Source organism: Typha latifolia, chromosome 8 (assembly GCF_019914945.1).
Source record: "Typha latifolia isolate L0001 chromosome 8, TyphaL0001v2, whole genome shotgun sequence".
NCBI classification, from domain to species: domain Eukaryota; kingdom Viridiplantae; phylum Streptophyta; class Magnoliopsida; order Poales; family Typhaceae; genus Typha; species Typha latifolia.
The window spans coordinates 4,914,283-4,939,205 of record NC_133093.1 but is presented as its reverse complement, the minus strand read 5'-3'; the positions used below and the strand labels follow the sequence as shown (position 1 = coordinate 4,939,205).

The 24,923-nt window shown below is 35.5% G+C and overlaps 1 protein-coding gene across 1 annotated transcript; it reads right to left on the bottom strand.

The window, feature by feature from the left end:
* Nucleotides 1-3,355: 3,355 nt before the first annotated feature.
* LOC140794412 (transcription initiation factor TFIID subunit 10) lies at nucleotides 3,356-23,604 on the bottom strand. The gene is made up of 6 exons (XM_073146427.1): nucleotides 23,378-23,604; nucleotides 23,192-23,256; nucleotides 18,438-18,500; nucleotides 7,521-7,575; nucleotides 7,363-7,413; nucleotides 3,356-3,805 (listed from the first exon to the last, which is right to left on the bottom strand). The coding sequence occupies exons 1-6, from the start codon at nucleotides 23,471-23,473 to the stop codon at nucleotides 3,725-3,727; spliced, it is 411 nt and encodes a 136-aa protein (XP_073002528.1). The 5' UTR covers nucleotides 23,474-23,604; the 3' UTR covers nucleotides 3,356-3,724.
* Nucleotides 23,605-24,923: the final 1,319 nt, after the last annotated feature.

Sequence of the window (24,923 nt, the reverse complement as noted above, 5' to 3'; positions counted from 1 at the left end):
TTATAATACTAAAATAAAATTATTTTTTATTATAATTATACACTTAAAATACTCTATATATTTGTACTGTGATAAAATAACTATGCACTACGGGATAATATAGGATTATAAGCTTGCACTTGCGAGAAAATAACCCCACTCTACATAAAATAACCATGTTTTAAAAGATATAAAGAGGCACTATATGGTAATGCAGAGTTATAAGCATATACACAGTGAAAAATAATCATACACTAAAGGATATAAATAGGCTATACGGAGTAATGTAGGATTATAAGCCCACGTTCTATAAAAAATAATCATACACTAGAGAAAATAAAGATGCACTATGGAGTAATGCAGAGATATAAGCTCACACTGCGAAAAATTAATCTCTCACTCTATCTAAGATAACAATGAACTAAAGAATATAAAGAGACACTATGAGTTAATACTAAGCTCGCACTCTATGTAAAATAATCATGCAATAGAGAAAATAAAGAGCCACAGTAGGGTAATACGGAATTATAAGTCCGCACTTTATGTAGAATAGTCATATATTAAAGGAAATAAAAGGCACTACGGAGTTATAAACCAACATTCTATATAAAATAATCATACGCTAGAGAAAATAAAGAGGCACTGTAAAATAATACAGTGTTATAAATCCGCACTACGGGGTAATACAAGGTTATAAGCCCACACTATGAGAAAAGAATGCAAGCTTATTTTTTTTCATTTTTATAGAATTATTCAAAAAAAGATGGAATCTCAACTATAAGTGAGATGACTAATATTTAAAGTAAGAGATAGATGAGAAAGAAATACTAAACTGTAATTGAGATGACAAGTATTTAAGAGATAGCGAAGAGAGAGAATCTAAAGGTAAAATAGTAATTGTCAGTTATTATTAAATTATTCTTTAAATGTTGTTTGGAATAAGATGAGAAAGAATGATGAATTACTATACTAGATTTAGGTAAGTTATTCTTTATATACTAGAATAAGAAAGCTTATTCTAGAATAACCTTATTCCTATTCCACAAGAGGCTTAGCTTCTATTTATTTTTAGAATAAGGGTGGAATAGGCATAAGTATTCTAATTTTTAATACCAAAAGAAGAGAGCTAATACTAGTATAAGCTATTATAATGTTTAGTTCAATACTAGTAATAAGGAGTAACAATTACATTTGATTGACATAAAGTTAATATTAAATTATTAAAGAATAATGAATTTGTATTGGGAATTGGTGATATTTTATAATGACAAAAATACACTTATGTGTTAAAGTAGTAGTACTAAATAGTATTTTTCTGAAATAATATTATTTTTTATTAAAATTGCAAACTTAAAATACTCTATACTCATGCGTTGCGGGGTAATGTAAGGATACTGCGGGAAAATAACTTCGCACTCTTTATATAAAATAACTATGCACTAGATAAAAAGGCGTTGTAAGTTAATATAATGTTATAAGCCTGCACTGCGGTGTAATATAATATTATAAGTCTGCACTGCAGTGTAACACTCAATATAAAATAATCATACACTAAAATAAATAAATAGGCATTGCGGGTTAAATAAGGTTATAAATCCGCATCGCGGTTGTAATGCAAGATTATAAACCCGCATTATAGTGTATTGCGAGTTTATAAGCCCGCATTATGAAAAAAGTGTGAGCTTAATATTTGTACTTTTGCAGAATTTACTAGTTTGAAAAAAATAAAATCTCAACTGTAGATGAGATGACTAATATTTACAATAAGAGATAGATGAGAGAGAAAACATAAACTATAGCTAAGATGACCAATATTTAATAGAAAAGATAGTGGAAAAAGAGAGAATCTCAAATGTAGCTGAGATGATGTATAATTAAATATTGTCTAATCTATAAGCAAAGTAGTAATTGTGAATTATTATTAAATTATTTTTAGAAGTAAGATGAGAGAAAATGGTAAAAAAACTATACTAGAATAAGATAAAATATTGTTTAGTTACAACACTAAAATAAAAAGGTTTATTTTTAAAATAAACTTATTCTTATTCTACAAGTGAACGGATGGACCTAGAGATTTGATAATGTTAAAAACCAACTTAATTCAGATCCGCAACGATTATGGACTCGATCAAGCTTATAACTTCCGAATGGACTAACGAATCCTCTTAAATTTTGGATATGTTGTCGCTCTTGGAAAGAGCTTTCCAGCATATCCAAGATCGTAGGGTTTGGACGGTTAGATCTTGAGATATCGATCAAACAGTAGTTGAAGGTCAATTAAATCCTAGCTTGATAGCCCTCCAATGGCTAGATAGATGCTAGGTTTGCTCCTTGATGTGAAGAGGGAGAAGTTGTAGAAAATGGGGGTTAGAAGCTAGAAGAGGCCAACCAAAGACTTGGGCGGTGGAAGAAAGGAGGAGAGAGAGGGCGTCAATGACTAGAGACAAGTTGAGAAGGAGATAAAGGCCAAAGCCAATTCAATTATCCAAGATTATACTCTAATTAGGGTTTCCTCCATATATTTATAGAAGCTCACCCTAGGGACCCAAACAACTAAGTTAAAACCCTAGCAAACCAATAACTTTCGCCGTGACGCATTCGAACGTGCAATTTATATTCTCTGTAATTGCGAACGCATACAGGCGTTCGAAAGGCCCCTTGGCAAAAAGCCTTATTCTCTCAAGCAAACACAAACTAGATAAATAAGCTCATCCCAATAAACCCAATGTTGTGAATAGATTCAATCCGACCAAGTCGTATCAAATAACGATCTCACGAAAATGACACCTTGCACTCTTGACACAAATACAAACACTAATAACAAAATTAACAAAATAACTTAAATAGCCCTAGTTTTATAAAATTAAGATATATTACGAAAGATCAAGGTGACTTAGTGATATAAAATAAGTTAAGAGGTAAAATATCTTTTGTTCAAAACGATGTAAAAAATTTACAATAAAAAAAGGCATGAACAATGTTAACTTTAGATGTAAAAAAAGCCATGAAAAATGTTTCAACTTTGTCAAAAGTGCACGTAGAGGCTAAAACAAATTGTAGGGAGTAAAATAATTTTAGTATGCAATATAAAGGGGGTAAAATATATTCAACACCTTTAAATATTATACGAATCGCAGGATAAGTCTCTTGTTGTGAACAGCAATCCAAACTCACATAAATGTAGATCATTTAAGGGATTTAAATAGCCACATGCATTTCCGTTCATCAATTTGTAAGGAACATTTGCAGTAAATTCTAGGGATTACTTATAGCACACATTGCTGAAACATTTTTCAAACCAATTGCAAGGTTGATAACGTAAAACTTTTAAAACTCTCTTAGGTATCTATTTAAGCAATCCTCAAACTGGGTCGTATAGTTAGTAAGCTGCTATTTCTGGAGAAATGATCATTGAACCAGTTTCAAGTAGGTGAGATACCCACATGTTCATCCATTTGCTCCAAGACATCGAATGTGTTATTAAAAGCAATAGAATACAAGATAAAGTAATTAATGAAGAATTATTTCTACCACAACTTACAGGGAATTACTTTTAATAAAGTACAGATAAAATCAACAGATATTGCAAAGCTAATGCTGATGAGACAGGTCTAATTGTGCTTGGTAGAACTGATCATGCCAAATGGCCCAAGCATAGATTTCAGTTATGGTTCTAGCTGCTTTCCATCGTCAGAGGACCCTTTGATCCATTGGGTCACAGTAACATTAGGGATTCGATCTCTATCTATTCTTCCCTTGATGAAGGATCCATTCCAGTTGAGGGGCTGTCAGCGAAATACTCTTGGTGTTTCAAGTTCACACCATACTGTTTAGTGAAATAAATGTTCACAGGATGTAAGAAATGTAGTAAATAATTTGATAAGAAACGACATAACAACAGTAGGTTATAGTTATATAGTTAAAAGCATGCACATTCCCAAGTGGACAAAAGAATAATTAAGGTAACTTTCCATAAAATAAACCTCTTAACTATTTACAATGACAATCTTCAATCACAATTTCACAACTGAAAGGTGATAGCATTTAATAAGTGACAGCTCATATCAATCAGTTGCCTATACATATACATGCCATCTATGATTTGAAAATCTTGCTATCAACCACCATTATGGAATTCATGAAAGCTTCATATATGTGATGCCAATTTAGGGGTGAAATGGGTTGGATTAACTCCGACTCGACTCACAACATGACCTGACTTGGATCATATACGAGTAAAAATAGCCTTTACCCAACCGGATACGGATATGGATAGGGTTATATGGATACGGATACAGCTATAGATAATTTATTTGGAGACAAATACAAATAGCAGCTATCCATTTACCCGCATACTATATATAACTTAGTAAATAATTAGTAGTAAAACTTGTCATTGTCTACTCAACCTAACTTGACCTGACCTATTAATAAGTTGCAACCCTGTCCATAATAACCCATCTCGATCTCTCTCCCTCGCTCCCTCTTTATCAACCACCTCCTCCCCTGAACCCTAACCATCTCCATGTCGCTTTGACCTACCGATTGCCGACTCTATCTCTCTCTGATGACTCTCCCTCTTCACCAATCGATCACCGCCTCCTTCCTCTCGCCGTTGCGAGAACCATGCCAAGCTCTTCCTCTCTAACGCCTTCCTCTCTCCTCATGCTCATCACTTCAAGAATCCCCCCACTCCCGTTCCCTCCCACCTCTTCGCCAACATGCGCAACTTCTTGGGTTTGTGTCTCCCAACCCCATATTTCTCTCTTCTCCATCTCTTTGATCGATTCCTTTCTTGATCTTGTTCCTCTTTCCCAAGCATGCCCAATACCCTCAACATCCTCACCACTTTCCCCTTCTTGGCTTCTTGTTTGTAGGGGGTCCCCAGCCTCATGCTTTGCCTCATGATATGTTGTTGCTCACCTACTACTTCCCAATTCGTCAATCCCTCTCCTTCTCCAAGCAGCCACCGCGTCGTCCTCCTCTATCAGCCGACAAGAGGCTTGAATTGGCTCGGTCCAACTCGAGCCAACTCGGCTTGAATGAGGCTTGATAATAGGCTCATTTCAAGCTCGAGCTCGGCTCAGGCTCGATTAGGCCCGGCCTGAGCAGCAGCCAGCTCGCTCAGGTTCGGCTCGTTTACACCCCTAACCTAGATGGGACCTAACTGGTGTTGGGATACCATGGGAGTATATATTTTAGCTAATTTTCCAAATCATTGCCAGGAACCATACTAATCCACTAGAATCCACTAATTGATAAACATGTACAATAATTTTGAATTTCAAAGTCACCTATATACTAAAACATGATATGAGATACTAATGCGATAACCTAGATGGGACCTAACTGGTGTTGGGATATTGTGGGATTCTAAGCGAACATAACAACGATGAAAAACATAAAAGGCTAAAGGCAACCATACAGGAGAGACAAGACTTTTAGGTAGTTCACTCAATGTGGGTTATGTTTACGGAGATCCCATCGATTTCACTATGTAGATCACAGAAAAGAATATATGAGAGAAATCACTCTCAACCCAAGAACTCACATTCTCTCTCTTATTCTCTCTCTATAAGACATACCTCTCAATATTTGCACCCTAGACCTCTACAAGATCTCCTACAAAATCTTATGGTATTTAGATTGTGCTGATCTTCCTTTCCTAAGGACAATCTGCAAATTAAAATAATAGGAAAGCCTTCGACTAAGAATCCTAAATAAATTAGGACCCAAAAATATTGCTAGTCATTAGAAATTATTCAAGGTTCCCAAATATTCCCAAAGTATATTAACTAGTTTCAATGGGGTATTGACCGATCTGGATCGGGCGAGTTTCAACCATGAATTGGAATCGAGAGAAAAGGAGAAAGAGAGGGTGGAGAGTAAGAAAGAAAGGGAGAGAGTGAGAAAGAAAGGGAGAGAGAGAGAGAGAGAGAGAGAGAGAGAGAGAAAGAGAGGGTGGACAGCTCGTTGGAGAGATAGTGAAAAAAAACAAAGAAAATGCATACTTGAGGTCATTGGATATGCGTCGAAGGAGCCGCGGAATGTTGATGGAGGCTGGATCTATGTTGAAGAAGCATCAATTTGCTTAGGGGAGAGAGAGAGAGAGAGAGAGAGAGAGAGAGAGAGAGAGAGAGAGAGAGAGAGAGAGAGAGAGAGAGAGGAGGGAGGGAGTGAGTGGGAGAGGAAGTGTGCGAGGGGGAGAGGCATTGTGAGAGAAAGGGAGGGAAGTCAGAGGAGAGTGAGAAGCATTGGGGTTTATTTTTAAGTGAGAGATTAGAGATGAGAAGGATATGGGAGAAAGAGTTAATGAGAGAGAGTGAGTGGGTGAGAGAGTATATTTTTATTAGTATGAGAAAGGAAAGAGAGTGACAAAAAGGGACACATGGAGAAATAGTTGTTTTTTTAGTTTTTACACTTCATATGTGAGTAATTTATATTTTATATCGTATACTGTCAATATGGTCGATACATATTATTTTTTTTAATGGCCGATTATAATCCTAATCCCAAACCCAATTCTTGGAATCTTAGAACTATTACAATAACTTTTGCAGGGCCTAGTCCGATAAAATTTTCACTTTATAATAATCTCCCATTTGAAGAATAATCTGACTCATAACATGATGATATAAGTCTTCAACATAAATCATAGCTCAACTCCAATGAGAATCTCACTCTCGAATATCAAGAGAAGTTAAACAGGACTTTAACTTCTCAACTAGAAATTAATATGACCATACATGAGGTGGTGGTGGGTAAACTGCTCTACATATGCATTACATGGTCCTAATACCAAAATGGACCACACATTAGCTGCATACATGTATCACATAAGTATATGCACCCATATATAGGCTAGTTATGCGTCAAATATGCATATGCATATAAAAACCACAGGTTCTACTACAATATATCTATCTTGCTTAAGATTTTGAGTCATTAGAATTTTATTGGTGTTTTCTTCAACTAACCATATCTCGTAAATATATTTAGTTGTTTATTTCTTGAACAATCATATGATTAAATCGAGCACGTCCTCCATCAATCCCACTGCACTTACAGCTTTATAACCTAAACCAACTTGTTATGTACACATTGTCTATATTTTTGGAAGAGAAGAGATGAAGATAATTCTCCAGATATTATGTAACTAATTTACCTTTTTTTTGTTTATTACTAATAAAATGGTCAACATACTATGTACTCTCTATATATTCAACTGATATACCAGACAAGTTCTTTTGATAACATAGACTGTTTTGGAACATAAAAGAATTTGACATTTCAACCTAAACTAATAGCAGACAGATTTGTCTTTAAAAACTTGCAAGGATATAATTATTCTACTTCTTAAGAGTCAAGAAGCAATTTAATCACCTCGCGCAGGGCTTTTGAGAGATCTTCCATTGTCAAGACAATGCGCTTATCCTGCAGTATAATAAGCTCAATATTCACAGTACAATCACCAAAATTTACTTGACAAAGAAGAATTTGTAACATGAACAAACATCAAAAATTTAGACACAAGCTTGCACCTTAGGCTGCTTACTCTTATCTTTAACTGGAGCTGCAATCCTAGCCTTGCATTGCCTACCCCAAAAAGAAAAAGGAAAAAAAAAAGATGAAAAATTATATTGAACTGATTGTTAGCAAAGATGATCAATTGTACACAAAAAGGGATATAGGAAGGACTAGATTGTTGAAAATAATATCTTTTGGAAGAGCTCTTAGTAGGCTCTAGCAGATTTTCAATTAACTTTTAGTTAAATAATACATAATACATAACTAAATGCACAAAAAGTAATAAATAAATAAAACAGCAGAACAGCATAAAGGATTCATCATGTAAATAATCAGGAGTGAAGCTTTAACTGCCTCATTTATGCAACAACAAAAAACTATAGAATGTTACCTAAGATAGAATAAAGAGAAGAATAACAGTTTATATGGTTTATGAATAACAGCCATATCAGAAAGAGGAATTTGTTCAGATCCAAATAGGAAAAGCATAAAACGGTGGATTTTGAACCCAAAAAGCAAGGCAGAATGAGACATCTTATACAAAGGTATGGAAAGGAGACATGACAAATTACCTTAATCCTTTTACACATAGATGAACATAAAAAGGTTAAAAACTAGGTATAGCTCAAAATATAGACCTACCGTCCTATTCTAGAAAACAAGAAGATTTTTTTCTGTTTTTCTTAATTTGGAACATGATTAATCTCCACTTCGGATATAGAGAACCCTTGATAAATGTGCAAGTACATCTTGGGAAGGAAAAAATGTAGCATAAGAACTATAGAAGACAATAAATTACTGCAAATAATTCTAAAAAAATTTAATAAGGAATTAGGAATGAAAAGAGAATTAAATTTAAAAAGAGTAAAAGAAGAGGAGGGAAGGGGGATGAGGGATGAGGGGGTCAAATCCAATATGTTCCCTTTTTTTAAGACAAATTAAGAGTGTGATAATCTGTAAGCTCAAACAAAGTTTCTGGGTGATATCTAAGAAAATTTACTCCATTTTGGAATGAAACTCATTTATACAATGGTAGAATGTGGAGACACTTAATTTGTTATATATCCTTATTTGGTCTCTACTGGTAGTAGGGCATTTACTCCCTCGTTTTGTGTTCCATGTGACATTTAGATATAAAGAGGCTGTTGATCCATCTAAGATTATACAAATCGGGTAGGGGTTTCACCAGAATTACAGACTATTAAGTTGAGTTTTTCTCTGAAAACATTTTGGGTTCGTAATCAATGATAAGAAATTATACTTCAGATTCAATGTTACCCAAAGGGATGATCAATCTAGTGTGGGCTTAATAACTGAAGTGGATTGCTTCAAGATACTACCAGTCTGACAAATATATTTTATTAGTTGGAAATAGTAGCTTGTGTTTATTTAGCTAAGCTTAGCTGAAATTATTGTATGCAAATCAATTAGAAGTGGTGAGTCCACATATTAAAATTTCTTGTTCATTATACTTCTAATAAGTGTCTTGTTGGAACTTAGGAGAGAGTAATCAATTAGAGTTGGTTGAAAAAAATCTAGCCAAAGTACTCAAAAGGTAGAGCATATGGACCTTAATAAGGATCACTTGCAATAATTAGAGTAGTCAATGCAAGGAATAGATAGCATAAGTATTCTTGTTTTTACTTTGGGTTAATTATATTTTACCTCCCTCTGATTTAGTTCAATTGCACAAAACTCTATGCATTTTTAACTTAAGCACTCAACTTCCATGTGGTCTATACTAAAGTGCAGTAATTCTTTTTTTAATCATATTTGACCAATCTAAATTTCAAATTTGAAGAATCTCATTAGAGATAAATTGTAGAAAATTAGATAAATTTTCCAAAACATTTAAATAACATTGATTGGATTTCATATGACAAAAATATGATATTCGATATATTTATCATATTTTATCATTTGAAATATAATCGATATTATTTTAGATATGCTGGAAAGCTAATACAATTCTCTACAATTTTATCTCTAGTGAGAATCTTCAAATTCGACATTAAGGTTAGTCAAATATAATTACTTCACTTTAGTCCAGACCACAAAAGGGTTATGTACGTAAGTTGAAAATGCAACGGTGTTTCATACAATTGAGCCAAACCATAGGTGGTAAAATGCAATTTCCATTTTACTTTTCATCTTAAAATATAAAGACTCTTCTAAGAGGACATTTAGGAGGCAAGGAACTGATTTTCCTAAATCAACTTTTCAAATGAGTACAATTGATTTTCCTATCTATGTAAGTAAATGTTTTGTAAACATATTTTGCATTATGAGTGGATATAGCTGGTTTATCTACTACCGAAATAAAATGTTTTGTGATACATATTATTAAACCATGAGTGAGTGGAATTAGTTTTCTTACTCTTAAATAATATATTAGTAGGATTGGTTAGTGTTTCATAAGCTTTAACTCCATTGAACTGGTCTCAGTAGGGTTGCAATTGGTCGCCCTCATTTACTGATATGAAACAATGGTGATTATTAGGGTTCTAAGAAAGATGGTGGCTAGAAAGGAATAAAGAGAGGTAATGGTTTTACGCCTCTATGCTCAAATTAGGGTTTCACACCCAACACTCACGGAGGCAAATCTTAAAATTCTTCATTCACCCTAATTGGAGAAAAGGTGGGTTTATATATAGACCTAACAATGACCCAACACTCACGGAGGCAAATCTTAAAATTCTTCATTCACCCTAATTGGATAAAAGGTGGGTTTATATATAGACCTAACAATGACAATAAGCAAAAAAAAAAAAAAAAAAAAAAAATCTAAACATCAACAAAAAGTAAATGCAATGCTAAACACTAAAAATAAACAAATACAATCTTAAATGCCATAAATAAACAAATGCATAATAAAAAATGACTCAAGACTAAATCCCTAAAGAAGATATTGCATTGATATATGTGCCTGTGTAATATATCAGTGATGTCCACATCATTTAATATAGCATTACTTGGGATGTGCCATAAAGTACAATTTCGCAAGTTGAAACTGGCCGATGTTTCAAAAAGCATTCACGCCGCCATGGCCGAGCTGGCATCAGCCACCCTGCAAAATAGCTTGGTGACATTTGCGCTCAAGGCAGGCCGCTTTGGCACCTAGTGTCTTACTAAGGCATTAAAGTGGGTTGGGTCAGGCTAATGAATACGGATGCAAATGCGAGTAACTTTAAGAAAAAACACCATAAGCTTTCCTCTCTCATTTGATCTGTCAAGCCTGTCCTAATCCCTTTCCAAACCGTCGCTGCTCTTCCTCTCTCTTGATCCTCCTCCCTCGAGTCGCAGTGACAAGTGATGGCAAGCGACAAGTAAGCTCTTCTTCTATTTCTTCTCTTCTTCACTTTCACTCTCGACGTCAACAAGCTCCTCTTCCCTTCTTTTCTTTTCTTCTTTCCTTTCTCTTTCTTCCCTGCTCGACTACTTTCTCTAATCTCTATAGTAGGGGTGTAAACAAGTCGAGCCTGAGCGAGCTAGCTCTAGCTCAGGTTCAGCTCGAAATTAATTTTGAGCCCTATTATATTGTTTAGGCTCAAATCAACTCAACTTGAGCCGAGCTTGAGCCGAGCCTAACCAAGCCAGAGCCGAGCCCGAGCAGAGCTCAAGCTTGATTAGAGGATGAGAAGGCGGTGGCAGCGTGGACGACGGCTTATCGAAAGAGTAGGAGACCAACGGAGGAGGAAGAAGCGGAGGCTAACCCCGAGCCAACACCGATAGAGGAGGTCGTCGAAAGAGGCTAGAGGAGATGGTCGATGGAGGAGGAGACCGACGGAGAGGAGGAAGATGAGGGGGCCGACGCTGACGCTCAATGCCAATGGAGGAGATTGCCGATAGAGGCCGAAGGAGCCATTTCAGTCGTTGGAGGAGGAGGCTGAAGGAGCCATTTCAGTTGTTGGAGGAGGCCGACGGAAAAGAATAGGTAGTGGTGGCTTGCCGATGGAGGCCGACGAAGAGGTGATGGCGACTTGCCGATGGAGGTCGACGGAGAGGAGGTGGCAGCAGCTTACCGATGGAGGCAGATGAAGGGAATGTCGGATGGGTGAGGGTGGGGTGAGGGCAGGGGTTATGGGTAAGGGTGGGGTGTGGTAAGGGTGGCAGATGACGGGTGATGTGATGGCTATTAGCTGGGAAGGAGAGTAAACGAGCCTGTCGACCCAAGCCTGAGCAAGCTGGCTTCGGTTCAGGCTCAGCTCAAAATTCAAATCGAGGCTCAATTTTGAGCTCAGGCTCAGCTCAGCTTGAACCGAGCCGAGCCCGAGCCACTCATTTATTTTGACACCCCTACTCTATAGTAGTATTTTCAATAATTAGTTTGCTAATTATTTATTAAGATTATTTTATTATGCAAAAGAAGAAAGAGATCACTATCGTGACTCTCTTGAAAATTAGTTTATTAATGCCAACTAGTTTGCAAATTATTTATCAATGTTATTATTTATTAATGCTAATTTACTTTCACTGTCCTAAAAGTTTTGCTAATTAGTTTGCTAATGTTGCGGTTCTTGATTTAGGTGCATAGTTTTGTATTAATTTTTATTTATATTTAAGAAAATAAAATAGTTTCTGGCAGGTGCATTCGAACACAAGAGGATGGCGTTCAAACGAGATCGTTCGAATGCCTGATCTCGTGTTCGCACATACAAAGAAACGTGTTTTGGCCGTTCAAACACGATCAGGGTACATTCGAACGCACAACAAGTAAGTTGAGTTACAATAGAATTTGTTTAGGATTTTTGGATGTTTGGCTAACCTCTATATATGTGAAAAAGCAACCTCTTTAGATTATTGATTATTGAATATTGGAATTGGTTTTCTTCTAGGCTTGAGCCATCTTGATGCAAATCTAATATGAATGCAATGTTTTGGATAACAATCGACCCAAACAAGTAACTAAAGTAAAATATAGTAAGCAATAACTGATAAGAAGTTAATTGATTAAAAAGGATCACTACTAGATGGAAAGAGAGAAAATCACTCAGATAAGACAGTAGCTTCCTCAACTCTCAAATAGGTATGCTGATAGTAGAAAGGCCTAAAATATAGTGTAAGGAAAGACTGTAGAATTTAGGTTTACCAATAAATGGAATCGTAGTATTTTTACTTTGAAACCAAGTCCTCCTCTTCATGTCCGGGCACCCAAAGATTCTCTTTCACTACTGGAATCTTCTGGACAGCAGCAATAACCAACGAAAAAGTAGAGATTGAAGGAGAGAGGTTTAGAGAGGAAGTAGAAGAGATTAGAGAAGAATCTTAAGACAAAGTAGGAGAAAGGGAGAGAAAGAAAGAGAGAGAGAAGAAGAAGAAGAAGAAGAAGAAGAAGAAGAAGAAGAAGAAGAAGAAGAAGAAGAAGATCACAGGGGAGAAAGTAAGAGATCTCAAAATAATCTTGTTCCAACTTGTCCATGTTTCTCATGCAATAACCCTTAAATAGGTTAACAACTTTGATTCTAGCTGATTCTAATAGGAATTTATTTCCTAATAGGACTCTAATTGATCATCTTACCTAAATTGACTAACACAATTCAAGTAATAAATCAATGTGGACATCCCCCACATATAAGCTTACCAAAACTATCAATTGAGATTCTAATAGAAATTTATTTCTTAATAGGATCCTAATTGATTAAGTCTTATATAAATTGACTAACCCAATTTAGGTAATAACTCAATAGGAACATCCCCCGCATATAGGCTACTATATCTATCAATTGACTAATTCAATTGATTATTTAAATTAAAAATTAACAATTAGACCAAAATTGGACTCAAGCAATTTTATTTTGGTCAAATTGAAGATTGATGCCCATATCACATCTTCTCTCTCCTCCTTCCTCCCCTTTAATATCCAACCCAAATTCTCGTCTACAACCAAGGTTAGTCCTCCATCGCTTCTCTCTCCTCTCTTTAGCAATCGACCATACTTAGAAACTCTCTTCTCCCCCTTTATCTAGTTCCAAGCACTAATCCATCCACCATACCATAATCATCTTCCATAACACTAACCATGTATTCCACGTCCATCCCGCTACCTCCTGACCTTCGGTCATTATTTCGTATGTAACTTTCGATCTACTTATTCGATCAACAAAATTTCAGTTGCATTAAATTCCTAACTCGCAGAGAAACAACATATCCAAAACTCATATCAATCCAACGGTTAGATCGATCCCAGTTATCTTCGAGAGTTCCATGCTGATTTTTGCCCAGATTATCAATTCAGATAGAAACTCATCTTCACCGAAAGCGACTATAACAGCTAATTAAAGTTAATATGTTATGCACTTATGCTAGAGAGCAAAGAAATTTATACAAATTTATAATGAAGGTTTCAGTATCGAGATCAAGATCAGCTATTAGAAAAAACAATATGTATCGAGTGAATTGACTTTATCAGCCGCTCATATCGAATAGAACTATTTATAATTATGTAAAATTCTATGTATTATTTAAAATGCAAGAAAACTTCTAAAAATTTATAAAAAATAACATAAAAATAAGAAAATAAAAAATTAGGCACATTTGAAACCTAAAAACTAAAAAAAAAAACTCACTCGAAACTATAATAAATTCCACCTTAAATTTGACAAATTTTTATACTCGTAAATTACTACTACAGAACAATAGCAAACAGTATTCTATAGCAATAAGAAAAATAGAGTTAAAAAATAGGTAAGAAAGAGGGAAAAAGAAATGGAAAAAAAAAATACTCGTCCAAATTCACCAAAGTGTGGACTAGCCGAAAGGACTCACCGAAGTGTGGCCGCCAAATGAACTTAATAAATTGTGAGAGTAAGAGGAGAAAGTGTGTGAGAGATAGAGGGTAAAACCTAAAAGTTGAAATAAAAGCAGTTGATGACATCAATTACCAATGCCTCCAAAGTTAGATATATTTTAGACTCGACCTCAGTCTTAAAAAAATTTAGTTTCAACGATATTACTCATTTTAGCCAATACGACCGAAACCAACCAATCCTAGACCAAAACCAATCACGGATTCCGGTTCGGATTGGGATCAACTATGGCCAATCACAATCCAGACTCACTCAAAAATCAAAATCGATCGATTTTGAGATCCATGATTATAATAGTTTGCGAATTGCCCAATGGACCCAATTTTGTTTTCTTTCACTATTAGAGGAATTAATTGCAAATTATTGTGCGAATTATTGCTAATTAGTTTGTGAATTGTCTATTGGCTCAAATTTTATATACTAATAATCAAATATGCCCATTAATTCCTCTCAAGTACTATTTGTGGATGGGTTGTCATCTGAATATTGTGTGCCTATTGACTCCACTGATCTAGAGTGAAAATACGGTTACCATACTAATAAAAATAATGCCAATAAAATGAAATGTAAATTTTGTGAGAAGGCCACCAAAAATTGAGTTAGTAAATTTAAGAAGTATATTCCTCATGTTAGATATGATGTGCCTTGTCCAAAAACTAGTGATAAGGCAAAAAGAATTATCAAGGAACATCTAGAGGGTAATCAAAAGAAAAAGGAGAAATTAAAAAATGCAGCAAAACTAAGGGCAAAAGTAAACATATTTAAAGAGAAAAAATTTAGAAATTTCAAATGTTAGAAGTAAAAGACGGGTTAGAGGTCTCATGGATAAATTCACCTCTAGTGATCCTGAGTTGTGTAAGCCACTTTTGAAGAAGCAAATGGCTAAAATAGATGATGGTTTGGAAAACCACAAGGTTGCATATCAATTTTGACTGATGCTTAGACAAATCGAAAGGAAAAAGCATTATGAATTTATGTGTTAGTTGGGAGTTAGTTTTGTACGTTCTATTGATTACTCTAAAGATGCATATGCAGATGAATCTATCTATAATATTAATGTAATGATATCAAGAAAGTGGGAAGGGAGAATATTTCCCAAATTGTGACTAATAATGTTGCTGCTAATTTGGCAGTTGCACGAGTGGATTCGAGTGAATTAACTATACCACAAATCGCTCTTCAATTATTCCTAGGACCAACGACATTGCCAACAGTTCCTAAGTTCACAGCTTTGATCCTTCCTCCCCTGCCTTAGTTGTAAGGAGTCCACTCGATAATATACCACTTCTAGGGCCTTATGATAGAAATTTAAAAGCTAGCCAGTTTTATTGGTAAGTGATGAAAGTCATGACTTATTAGGGGTCCCGGCGATTGCTAATAATGTCGACACACATCTCCACACTGCTGCATATTACTTAAATCCAAATTACTTCTATAGAGATTGTCATAAAATAGAGAATGATTTAAAGGTAATGGATAGTATTATTAGTTGTGTTGAAAATGTTACTCAGATACATTTAAATCCACATTTCAAATGCAGAGATGAAAGCATATATAGAGACCACTGGGAATTTTGAAAAACCACTAGCAAGATTAACAAAAGTTAATAATGATGAATTTAATCCAGGTAAATAATTCAATCCATTCAAATCCATATTTCTTTACTTTTATATAAGTTACTATCTAATTTTTATAGTTATTAGCTCCTTGTTGGAGCGTATATGGAGTCAATGCCCCCTACTTGAAAGACAACGATTAAGATTCTCAATTTGACATGTAGCTTCTCAATATGTAAAAGAAATTATAGTTCTTTTGAATGGATAAAATATCATTGTATTAATGAAGTTGTCATTCTAGTTGAGGAATTTCAATGTCATATTTATTTGATCTTTGATTTCAAATTTATTCAAAAAAAAAGAAATAGATTGGTTAAGGTTAAATGATCTAGTTTATGTACAATTTAATACAAGAATGAAGAATCGAAAGATTGCAAAAGAGAAGAATCTTGTCACTTCAAAAAAAAAGAAATAATACAAGGGATTAATTAGATAATGAGCCTATAGAGCGAGAAGTCTTCCCAGGTGAAGGATTATCTTGGGAATGGTGACATAAGGGTTTCATGAATTATCTTGCCATATGCAACATATCCTCTATCTTACAATACCTCTCTTCTCACCTTATAAGGGTTTCATGAATTCAATGTATATTCATCCGCTTCACTTGATACTTAACCATGGTGTCAAAAATTAGTTTCTTTTTAGGTCCTAAGAGAAAAGGAACACTTCCAGAATGTTGTCAGTTTCGGCCTTTTCAGATTAAGAGTGTTTGGGCTGTTTCAGCCTACACCTCTACCCAACCACATATCTGATATTGTCATCTCTTTCCCACCGACTCATGCACGGGACAATCTCCTATCCCTTTATGTCTCTCCCTCCTCATATCTCATTCTCTCGGACCTACGTCTAAGATTTTGCCCTGTGCAACACCTTGCGCCAAGGCCAATAATTAAATGATCTCATAATATAGCCACCCAATTCATGAGCCTCCTACAATTGTGATGTGGGCATCATCTTCAATTTGACCAAAATAGAATTACTCGAGTCCAATTTTGGTCTAATTATTGATTTTTAATTCAAATAATCAATTGGATTAGTCAATTGACAAATATGGTAGCCTATATGCGGGGGATGTCCGTATTGAGTTATTACCTAAATTGGGTTAGTCAATTTAGGTAAGGCTTATTCAATTAGGATCCTATTAGGAAATGAATTCCTATTAGAATCTCAATTGATAGTTATGATAAGCTTATATATGGGGGATGTCCACATTGATTTATTACCTAAATTGGGTCAATCAATTTAGGTAAGATGATCAATTAAAGTCCTATTAGAAAATAAGTTTCTATTAGAATCAACTAGAATTAAAGTTGTTAACCTATTTAAGGGTTATTGCATGAGAAACAAGGACAAGTTGGAATAAGAATTATTTGAAATCTCTCATTTTCTCTTTTGCGGTCTTCTTCTCTCTCTCTCTCTTTCTCTCTCTCTTTCTCCTACTCTGTCTTAAGATTCTTCTCTAATCTCTTCTACTTCCTCTCTAAACCTCTCTTCTTCTTCAATCTCTACTTTTTTGTTGGTTACTGCTGCTGTCCAGAAGATTCCAGTAGTGAAAGAGAATCTTTGGGTGCCCGGACGTGAAGAGAAAGACATGGTTTCAAAGTAAAAGCACTACTATTCCATTTATTGGTAAACCTAAACTCTAAATTCTTTCCTTACACCATATTTTAGGTCTTTCTACTATCAACATACCTATTTGAGAGTTGAGGAAGCTACCGCCTTACCTGAGTGGTTTTCTCTCCTTCCATCTAGTAGTGATCCTTTTTAATCAATTAACTTCTTATCAGTTATTGCTTACTATATTTTACTTTAGTTACTTGTTTGGGTCGATTGTTCTCCAAAACATTGCATTCATACTAGATTTGTATCAAATTGTTTGGTCTAAGATGTAAAAATCTTACAGCTATCCCTAATTATTTTCATTTAAAAAGTAAAAAATATACAGAAGAAGTGAACACAATGTTACGAAGATGTCACAGAATCAGGAAAGAATGAGACAAGTAAATTCATTGCAGTAGAAAATAAATACAGCATTCTCCAAGCTGTGTCGCGGAATCAATCATGGATGAGATAGGAGAAGTGCCTTTTTATTGTTAGGATTTGCTACTAAGTCTACATGAACAGGAAGATGTAAAAGATTGAAAGAAAGCGAAAAAGATGGCCAATGATAAATATTGGATAATCAAAAATGGGTGACAGACCTACTTAAAAGTCAGCTGAAACTCTGCATATAAATTTCCCAATCTATATGAAAAATTCACTATGATATACTGTATGTGAGGTTTTAGAATGGAAACCATTCAATTAATGTTATAATTGACTGAAATGCAAGCTTGAATAAGACATATCACCAACAAATGTAGTACAACTTAAGACACCTGTAGATTGGAAAACTACATATTTTACAAACAATCTGCAAATCATGGTGAAATACTGAATTCATACACAAAAGGAATGATATGCAAACAAATGAAGAAATAGAAAGTCACAAAGTGAAGGCTGAACATACTGGAGAGCATCACTTGCAACCTCTGAAATGAACTTTTGGGCAGCTACAGCTACCAGCCTTGTTCTGTCAATAATCAAAATAACAAATCAACCTTCATGGTTTTAAACAACAACAAGCCAAAAAGGAGGCCACACAGGTTTGACAAGATTTCTAGAAACAACAGCATTTAGCGCATCTATAATGAAGGAATATTAATTCAATCTAGGTATATGTTTAGCAAGACCAACATAACAACACATATTCAATTTTCATAAAATGAGGGTGACCCCATCACAAGCAGCATAAAATGTGATGCTACATATGGCAGCATGGTATAGACACCTTAAAGGATGGTCTTTAAGTCACAGAAAGGCACGAGTCAACATGGTTGACATGTAATGAAGACGAACAAGGTAACCCTTGATTGTTTATGACCAACGTGCATGTCTTTATTACATTTAAGTACAATAATATTTTCTATGATTGTACTTACTATTCAATGAAAGAGAATTATGTTCAGCTCAAGTATACATGTACCAAATGGCTCCAACATGATATAAGCTAAGCATATATATCTTCATCTGTAGTGGATGAATCCACATCCAACCAAGTAAATGACATGAATTGGCACATCCAAACTTTAGATCTATGATAGATAGTTAAGAATAATTGTGTTAGATTTTTATTTGTTGCAATTGTGTACAAAATATTCTACGTACATTTTTTCATGTATATGAGCTTTACACAAGTTTAGAATATCTCTGGTTTAAAAAATTGCAAGATTATTGGAGAAAAGCCGTCGAGTTCACACCGCGTTCACAAACGCGTTCGAACGCGAGTACTGCGTTCACACAGACAGAGAGCCGCGTTCACAAACGCGTTCGAACGCGGAGTGCTGCGTTCACACGGAGAGAGCCGCGTTCACAAACGCGCTCAACGCTGCGTTCACACACGGCCCGAGAGCTGCGTTCACAAACGCGTTCGAACGCAACCTGAAGAATTCAAGCTGTCGCGTTCGAACGCACTCGAGCCTGTTCAAATGCACCAACAAAGTTTAAGAATATTGGACTTTCGTGAGTACGGATAAGACTCAGATTTGGCTCTATCTTGTACTTTCGTGAGTACGGATAAGATTAGGATTTGGCTCTATCTTGTACTTTCGTGAGTACGGATAAGATTTGGATTTGGCTCTATCTTGTATTTTCGTGAGTACGGATAAGACTTGGATTTGGCTCTATCTTGGAGATCATATATAACGATTGTGAAACCCTATCTCTAGAGGGGTTGAAGAAGCATTATTGAAGGAGACTTCTTGAGACTACATCAGTTCTTCAACTAACAAGGCTCTTCTCATCTACAAATCTTAAGCTTTCGTCTTAAAGGCTATCTAGACGAAAGATCAATCTCGAGGGCTACTAAGGTTGGACTTCAATCATGAGAAGCAGGGAATCGTGGTATCTAGCGAGCAAGACTGAGAGGAACAAAGTTGTTTGGATCAACGGGTTGTTTTGTGAGTCAGTCTTGTAACTGCTACTATTCTAGTGATTGGTTTTGATCCGAGTTTGAATCCGTGGTTTTTTTTCCCGTTTGGGTTTTTCTACGTTAAAATCTGGGTGTTCATCTCTGCTTTCGTTTTTAATATTTCTTCCAATTTTAATATTTCTTCTACTATTCGAGCGAGATCATTGCCTAGTGTTTAGATACATACGTGTGTCTAGGGGTTTTTCAAATTGATCAGCATGTGTCAGATGTATCAAAGAATGATCTAAGCATCGTAGTCAAGTCTCATTTTAAAACATTACTGATTACCTTGTTAGACGACAAGTGATGAATAGATATGCTAGAACATCAGATAGACAATCAAATATATTGAATGCACTAAATAAGTTTCAAAACTCTCAAGATTTTTTTTTCATTTGTTCATTAAGGATTATTTGAGGAGTAGTTTAATAGTTACATGTTTTGGAAATTCCTCCAAATAATGTATTTTTAGCTTCAAACTACAACTTAACTGAAGGCCTAGACAAAAGCTAAAAGTCAATTTATGTTAGAAACGCTTGCCTATGAATAAGCCCTAATAGACTAATTGAATATCATATATCATGGTTTTCTTTATCCCTTCATTGATGATCTTTTTTTATTCCCTTCTAATTCCCTTCCTTCATAGTCCCTTCCTCTGCAGAACAAATCCAATAACAAATTTCTACCCTTCCTATGGCAAATTGATCACCAATATATCTTAGCCTGCCAACTGAAATTAATCGAGTATGATACAACCTCAAGCGACCTTTGAAGGTCAAAAAGTTACAGAGATTTCACACATGAGTAGAGCAGAAAGGTCATATACGCAACCCACATATAGATATAGACTGATTTAAAAATTATCTCATGTAACATAGTAGAAAAAAATGAAGTTAGAAGCAGATCCACATCTACATATTGTATTTGGTCATGTATGTACACTAAACGAATCATGAGGTTCCACTAAAGCATCAATTGACAGTTGCCACTGTTTTGCAAAGCAGCCACATAGACCACATATGAGGCTGCATAGGAGGTGTCGGTGAGTCAACAGTCTTGCATATGCATTATGTGGCCCTTATATGTATCACGATGGCATATACGCTGCATATGCCAACCTCATACACATTTGCGGACCGCATATTAACTGCCAAATTGTCACCAATGACCACATATTGGCCGCATATGCATATGTATCCTTCTATGCATATGAAAGCGCTATGCCATAACAGTGAGATATTTATAACGGCACTTCATAATATTTTTTTATTGATTAATTTTGTTGGTGCAACTTATCATACTTGAATATATTTATGAGTAGTTATATGAAGAAAGTAGCATAGAATATTGTGAAAATGATTCTCCATATACTACTTTGTAAGTTTTACCTATTTATTAGTTTGGTATGATTAAATATTCAGTAAACTATATAGGCAAATTATATATGTGATTTTAATATTTTTATTGCTAGACCACATATGCACTTTTCACAACATTGACAGTTGCTTGTTCAACATTCAATTTCATTTCAAAATATTTTAATATAACATTGGCATGTCAATAATATTATCTAAGATAGACAAAACAATGTTTACTCAAAAGGAAAGAAAAATTCGGAGAGAATTAAAAGCATTTGTAATCAAGGTAATATTACAATTTATACCCTAACTTTTGCTCTTATTATCATTGACACCCTATCATACGGTTATTTGTTATTGAACACCTACATTTTACTTCTATTGCCTCAAGAAATACCCCAACTTCAATTTAACCTGACAACTACTGATGGAATAGAGAATATTCTGTAGCTTTTGAAAAAAAAAAAACTAAAATTGAGTCAATCCGGTTCTCCATTGCAACTTTGCCTTCTCCTCCTCCCCCTTTTGACCTTATTGATATTAAGGCCACTAAACTTGTGTAGTTAAATTAACTCATCTTTGTTGTAACTCAAGTTTACCAGACTAACGGTAGCGTGTTTTTGAGACATGAAAGCAAAATTCAGGGGTCGAGTAACAAATACTCATCTGATAACATGTTCATGATAATAAGAGCAAATGTAAGGTGTAAATTATCATATCAAATTCCTTTTAGTTAATTAGGATGAAAAAAAAATGTTTCCCTTATATGTTAAAAGAAATCATTTGAGGGACCCATAGTGAAGATCAACAAGAGCCTGTTCAAAATACCAATCGAGATGCTAAATTTTGACTTCAACCATTGGTGAAGATAAAAGATTGATTATGCATGAAATAAAGATAATTTTGCAAGGATTAAGGGCATAAAAAACTCAATCACAACCACAACAACAAAAGGAAGTGTTCAAAAATCAGAAGATAACAAGTAGATACAGATTCAACTTCAAAAGTTCAAATCTATCAATCAACTTTGAGAAGGTTTGCATGTTGGAACGGTAATCTTGTAATCATGTCAACCCACACTACTTTCAATGTTAATAGATCCTAAAAGGAATATATCACATAAAATCAGTTCATGAGAGAGATCAACAACTTCTTAGTGCTCCAATAGCGGCTCAAAGAATAGTTCCACATGGCAAAAGGGAGATGACATTACTGAATATTCTAGAGCATAAGATAAGCAGTCATTGTCTCAATTTTATTCAGAAGATTATCAAACTCCAGGTGAGATCATTCTAATAATTCATTAAGTATTAGTTATTTAGTCAAGTCCAAGTGAAGTCAACCCACAATAGTATGACAGATCACGCTAGTTTCTCAAGGGAGCTTCTTCTGTTTTGAACTTTTTCCCAAAAACCATACCTATTTGGTCAAGTCATGCAGCTCTTATAAAATAAAAATAAAAATAAAAGCTCTTCAGCAAGTCTTTTCCTTTCCATTCATTTCCTTTCCTCTGTCATTATTAACATTCTCTTGTTAATTATCTCCACTTTACCAAGCTTTTCCTCTTCCTTTAACAGAAGAATTCTGAAATTAGAACCCTAGAAACATGGTCACATCGTCTAAGAAACCCTAAGAACCTCGAACCAAGAAAAACCCTATTATTCCTTTTCATTGCAATCTCAACCATCCTACTTGCTCGAACTATAGTCGAGGTTCATCAAAAAATTCCCGCACAAAGTTTCGCCCGTGATCAAAAAATCAACATCGAAGAAGCACCAATTCCCAATCATCTAACAGTGAAATATTTCAAGATCCTAAACAAAACATTCCCAGAAATTACTAAAATTAGGTAAAAACAAAAAGATGACACGAAAAGAGAGGGAAAAGAGTATTTACAGCCGCAAGTCGGGGCAGTGGAAACCGCTCTTGGAAAGATAGTGCTCCACGAGCTCGTCCGGAATCTTCTCCCAGTTCAAGATCAAAAAGAGTCAGAGATATGAAACTCTCTTTAGAATTTTTCGAACCTTGGAAACCAAGAAAAAAGGGAAAAAAAGAATAAAAGAGAAAATTTGCGTTTATTACGGTGGGGGTGTAATCCATAAGGGAGGAAAGGAATTCGGTGAGGGCGGAGTCGTCGTCGTGCCGGACATCGCCGCCCGACGAGTTGCTGCTGTTCATCGTCGTCCGCGAAGGCAGAATGATCTGCTTGGCGACTGCCGCTGCTGTCTGCCCCTCTTCCACTTCCAGGCTTTTACTTTTCCTTTATGATTTTATCCCGTCCAATTGCTGATTCCTCGGGAAGATTTAGTACATGGTAAATTCTAGATATTATTCTTTATTATTCTGTTTTGAGTTCCACGAATAATTATTTTTTGTGTTTATTCATATTCTAAAATAAGAGTGCAATAATAATGTGATCCGGGTCCAACGGGACCACCTATTGGACATTAAGCTCATGACTTGAATCACTTATCTAGATAGAGAGATAATTTCAGTGCTTAGTTTAAATTATTTTCATCTTATGTTAGTCAAGTTGGTTTAATATTGTCTTCAATTGTTTAGTAGATATCCTAGCTTCTAAATACGTGGAAGGCGGGCCTCATTAGGGGGTTATGGAATGAATCATTGAGTTATCCTATCTTTTTTCCTCTATTTTGAAACTTCTCCCTCCTCGCTCAAACCCTAGCCACATGCCACCTCGACGCCTACTACTCCTAGCCTCCCTCGATTGTCAGGTCCTCCCTCCTCCTTGGGATCTTGACCACATTTGTCCCCCCTCTTCCTTCACCTAATAGCATCTCGTGCAACCTATCCATCACCACCGTCATCACCCGTCACTCCATTTCCACCACAACACTGCCTATTTTTGTCCTATCTGCAATCAAAATCTGTGAAGGGTGTGAATATAAAAAAGTAGATCAGGAAGATACATAATGAACCTATCTGGTTTCATAATTATTTAACTATGGGAGAATATTTAGAGAATATTTTCCTCCGACTGTGTAGACTGCTTCCTTACATCCGAGCTTAATCAGGTAGTTGAGACTCAGTCCACATCAAGTGGTATCAAAGTCACCGTTCTTCGGACACCATGCCAACAACTAGATCCATGGCATCGAGACCCAATGAAGGCACCTCTATCGAAGGAGAGGCCACGGATGTGGCCAAATCTGAAATGAACCCAAACTCAGCGTTCAAGACTTCTCCAACGACTTCTTCCATCAACTCAGATCTGATCAAGATGTCCGTGGACATGATGGAAACGCAGCGAGCCATGCAAGCATCGATGGAAGCGATAACTCATGAAACACCCAAACCTCCAAATACACGTGTAAACTGCATGGGTAAATCCCCCCACGTGGTGCATCACATGACCTGTCAGTACAAGGATTTTACAAGGCACACAACAGCACAAATTCACCATAAATAAACTCAACCATAAGAGTCCGGATACAAATTCCATAGGCCACAACAAGCCTTCTAAATATATATCCAAAATACAATGCTAAAGTCTAAAATACATCATCAATCATAACCCCCTCATAGGGGCTTAATACAGCTAATAGACATACTGAAAGAAAGAAAGGCAGCTACTCCTCGCTACCCGCACCGCACCTACGTCTCCTAG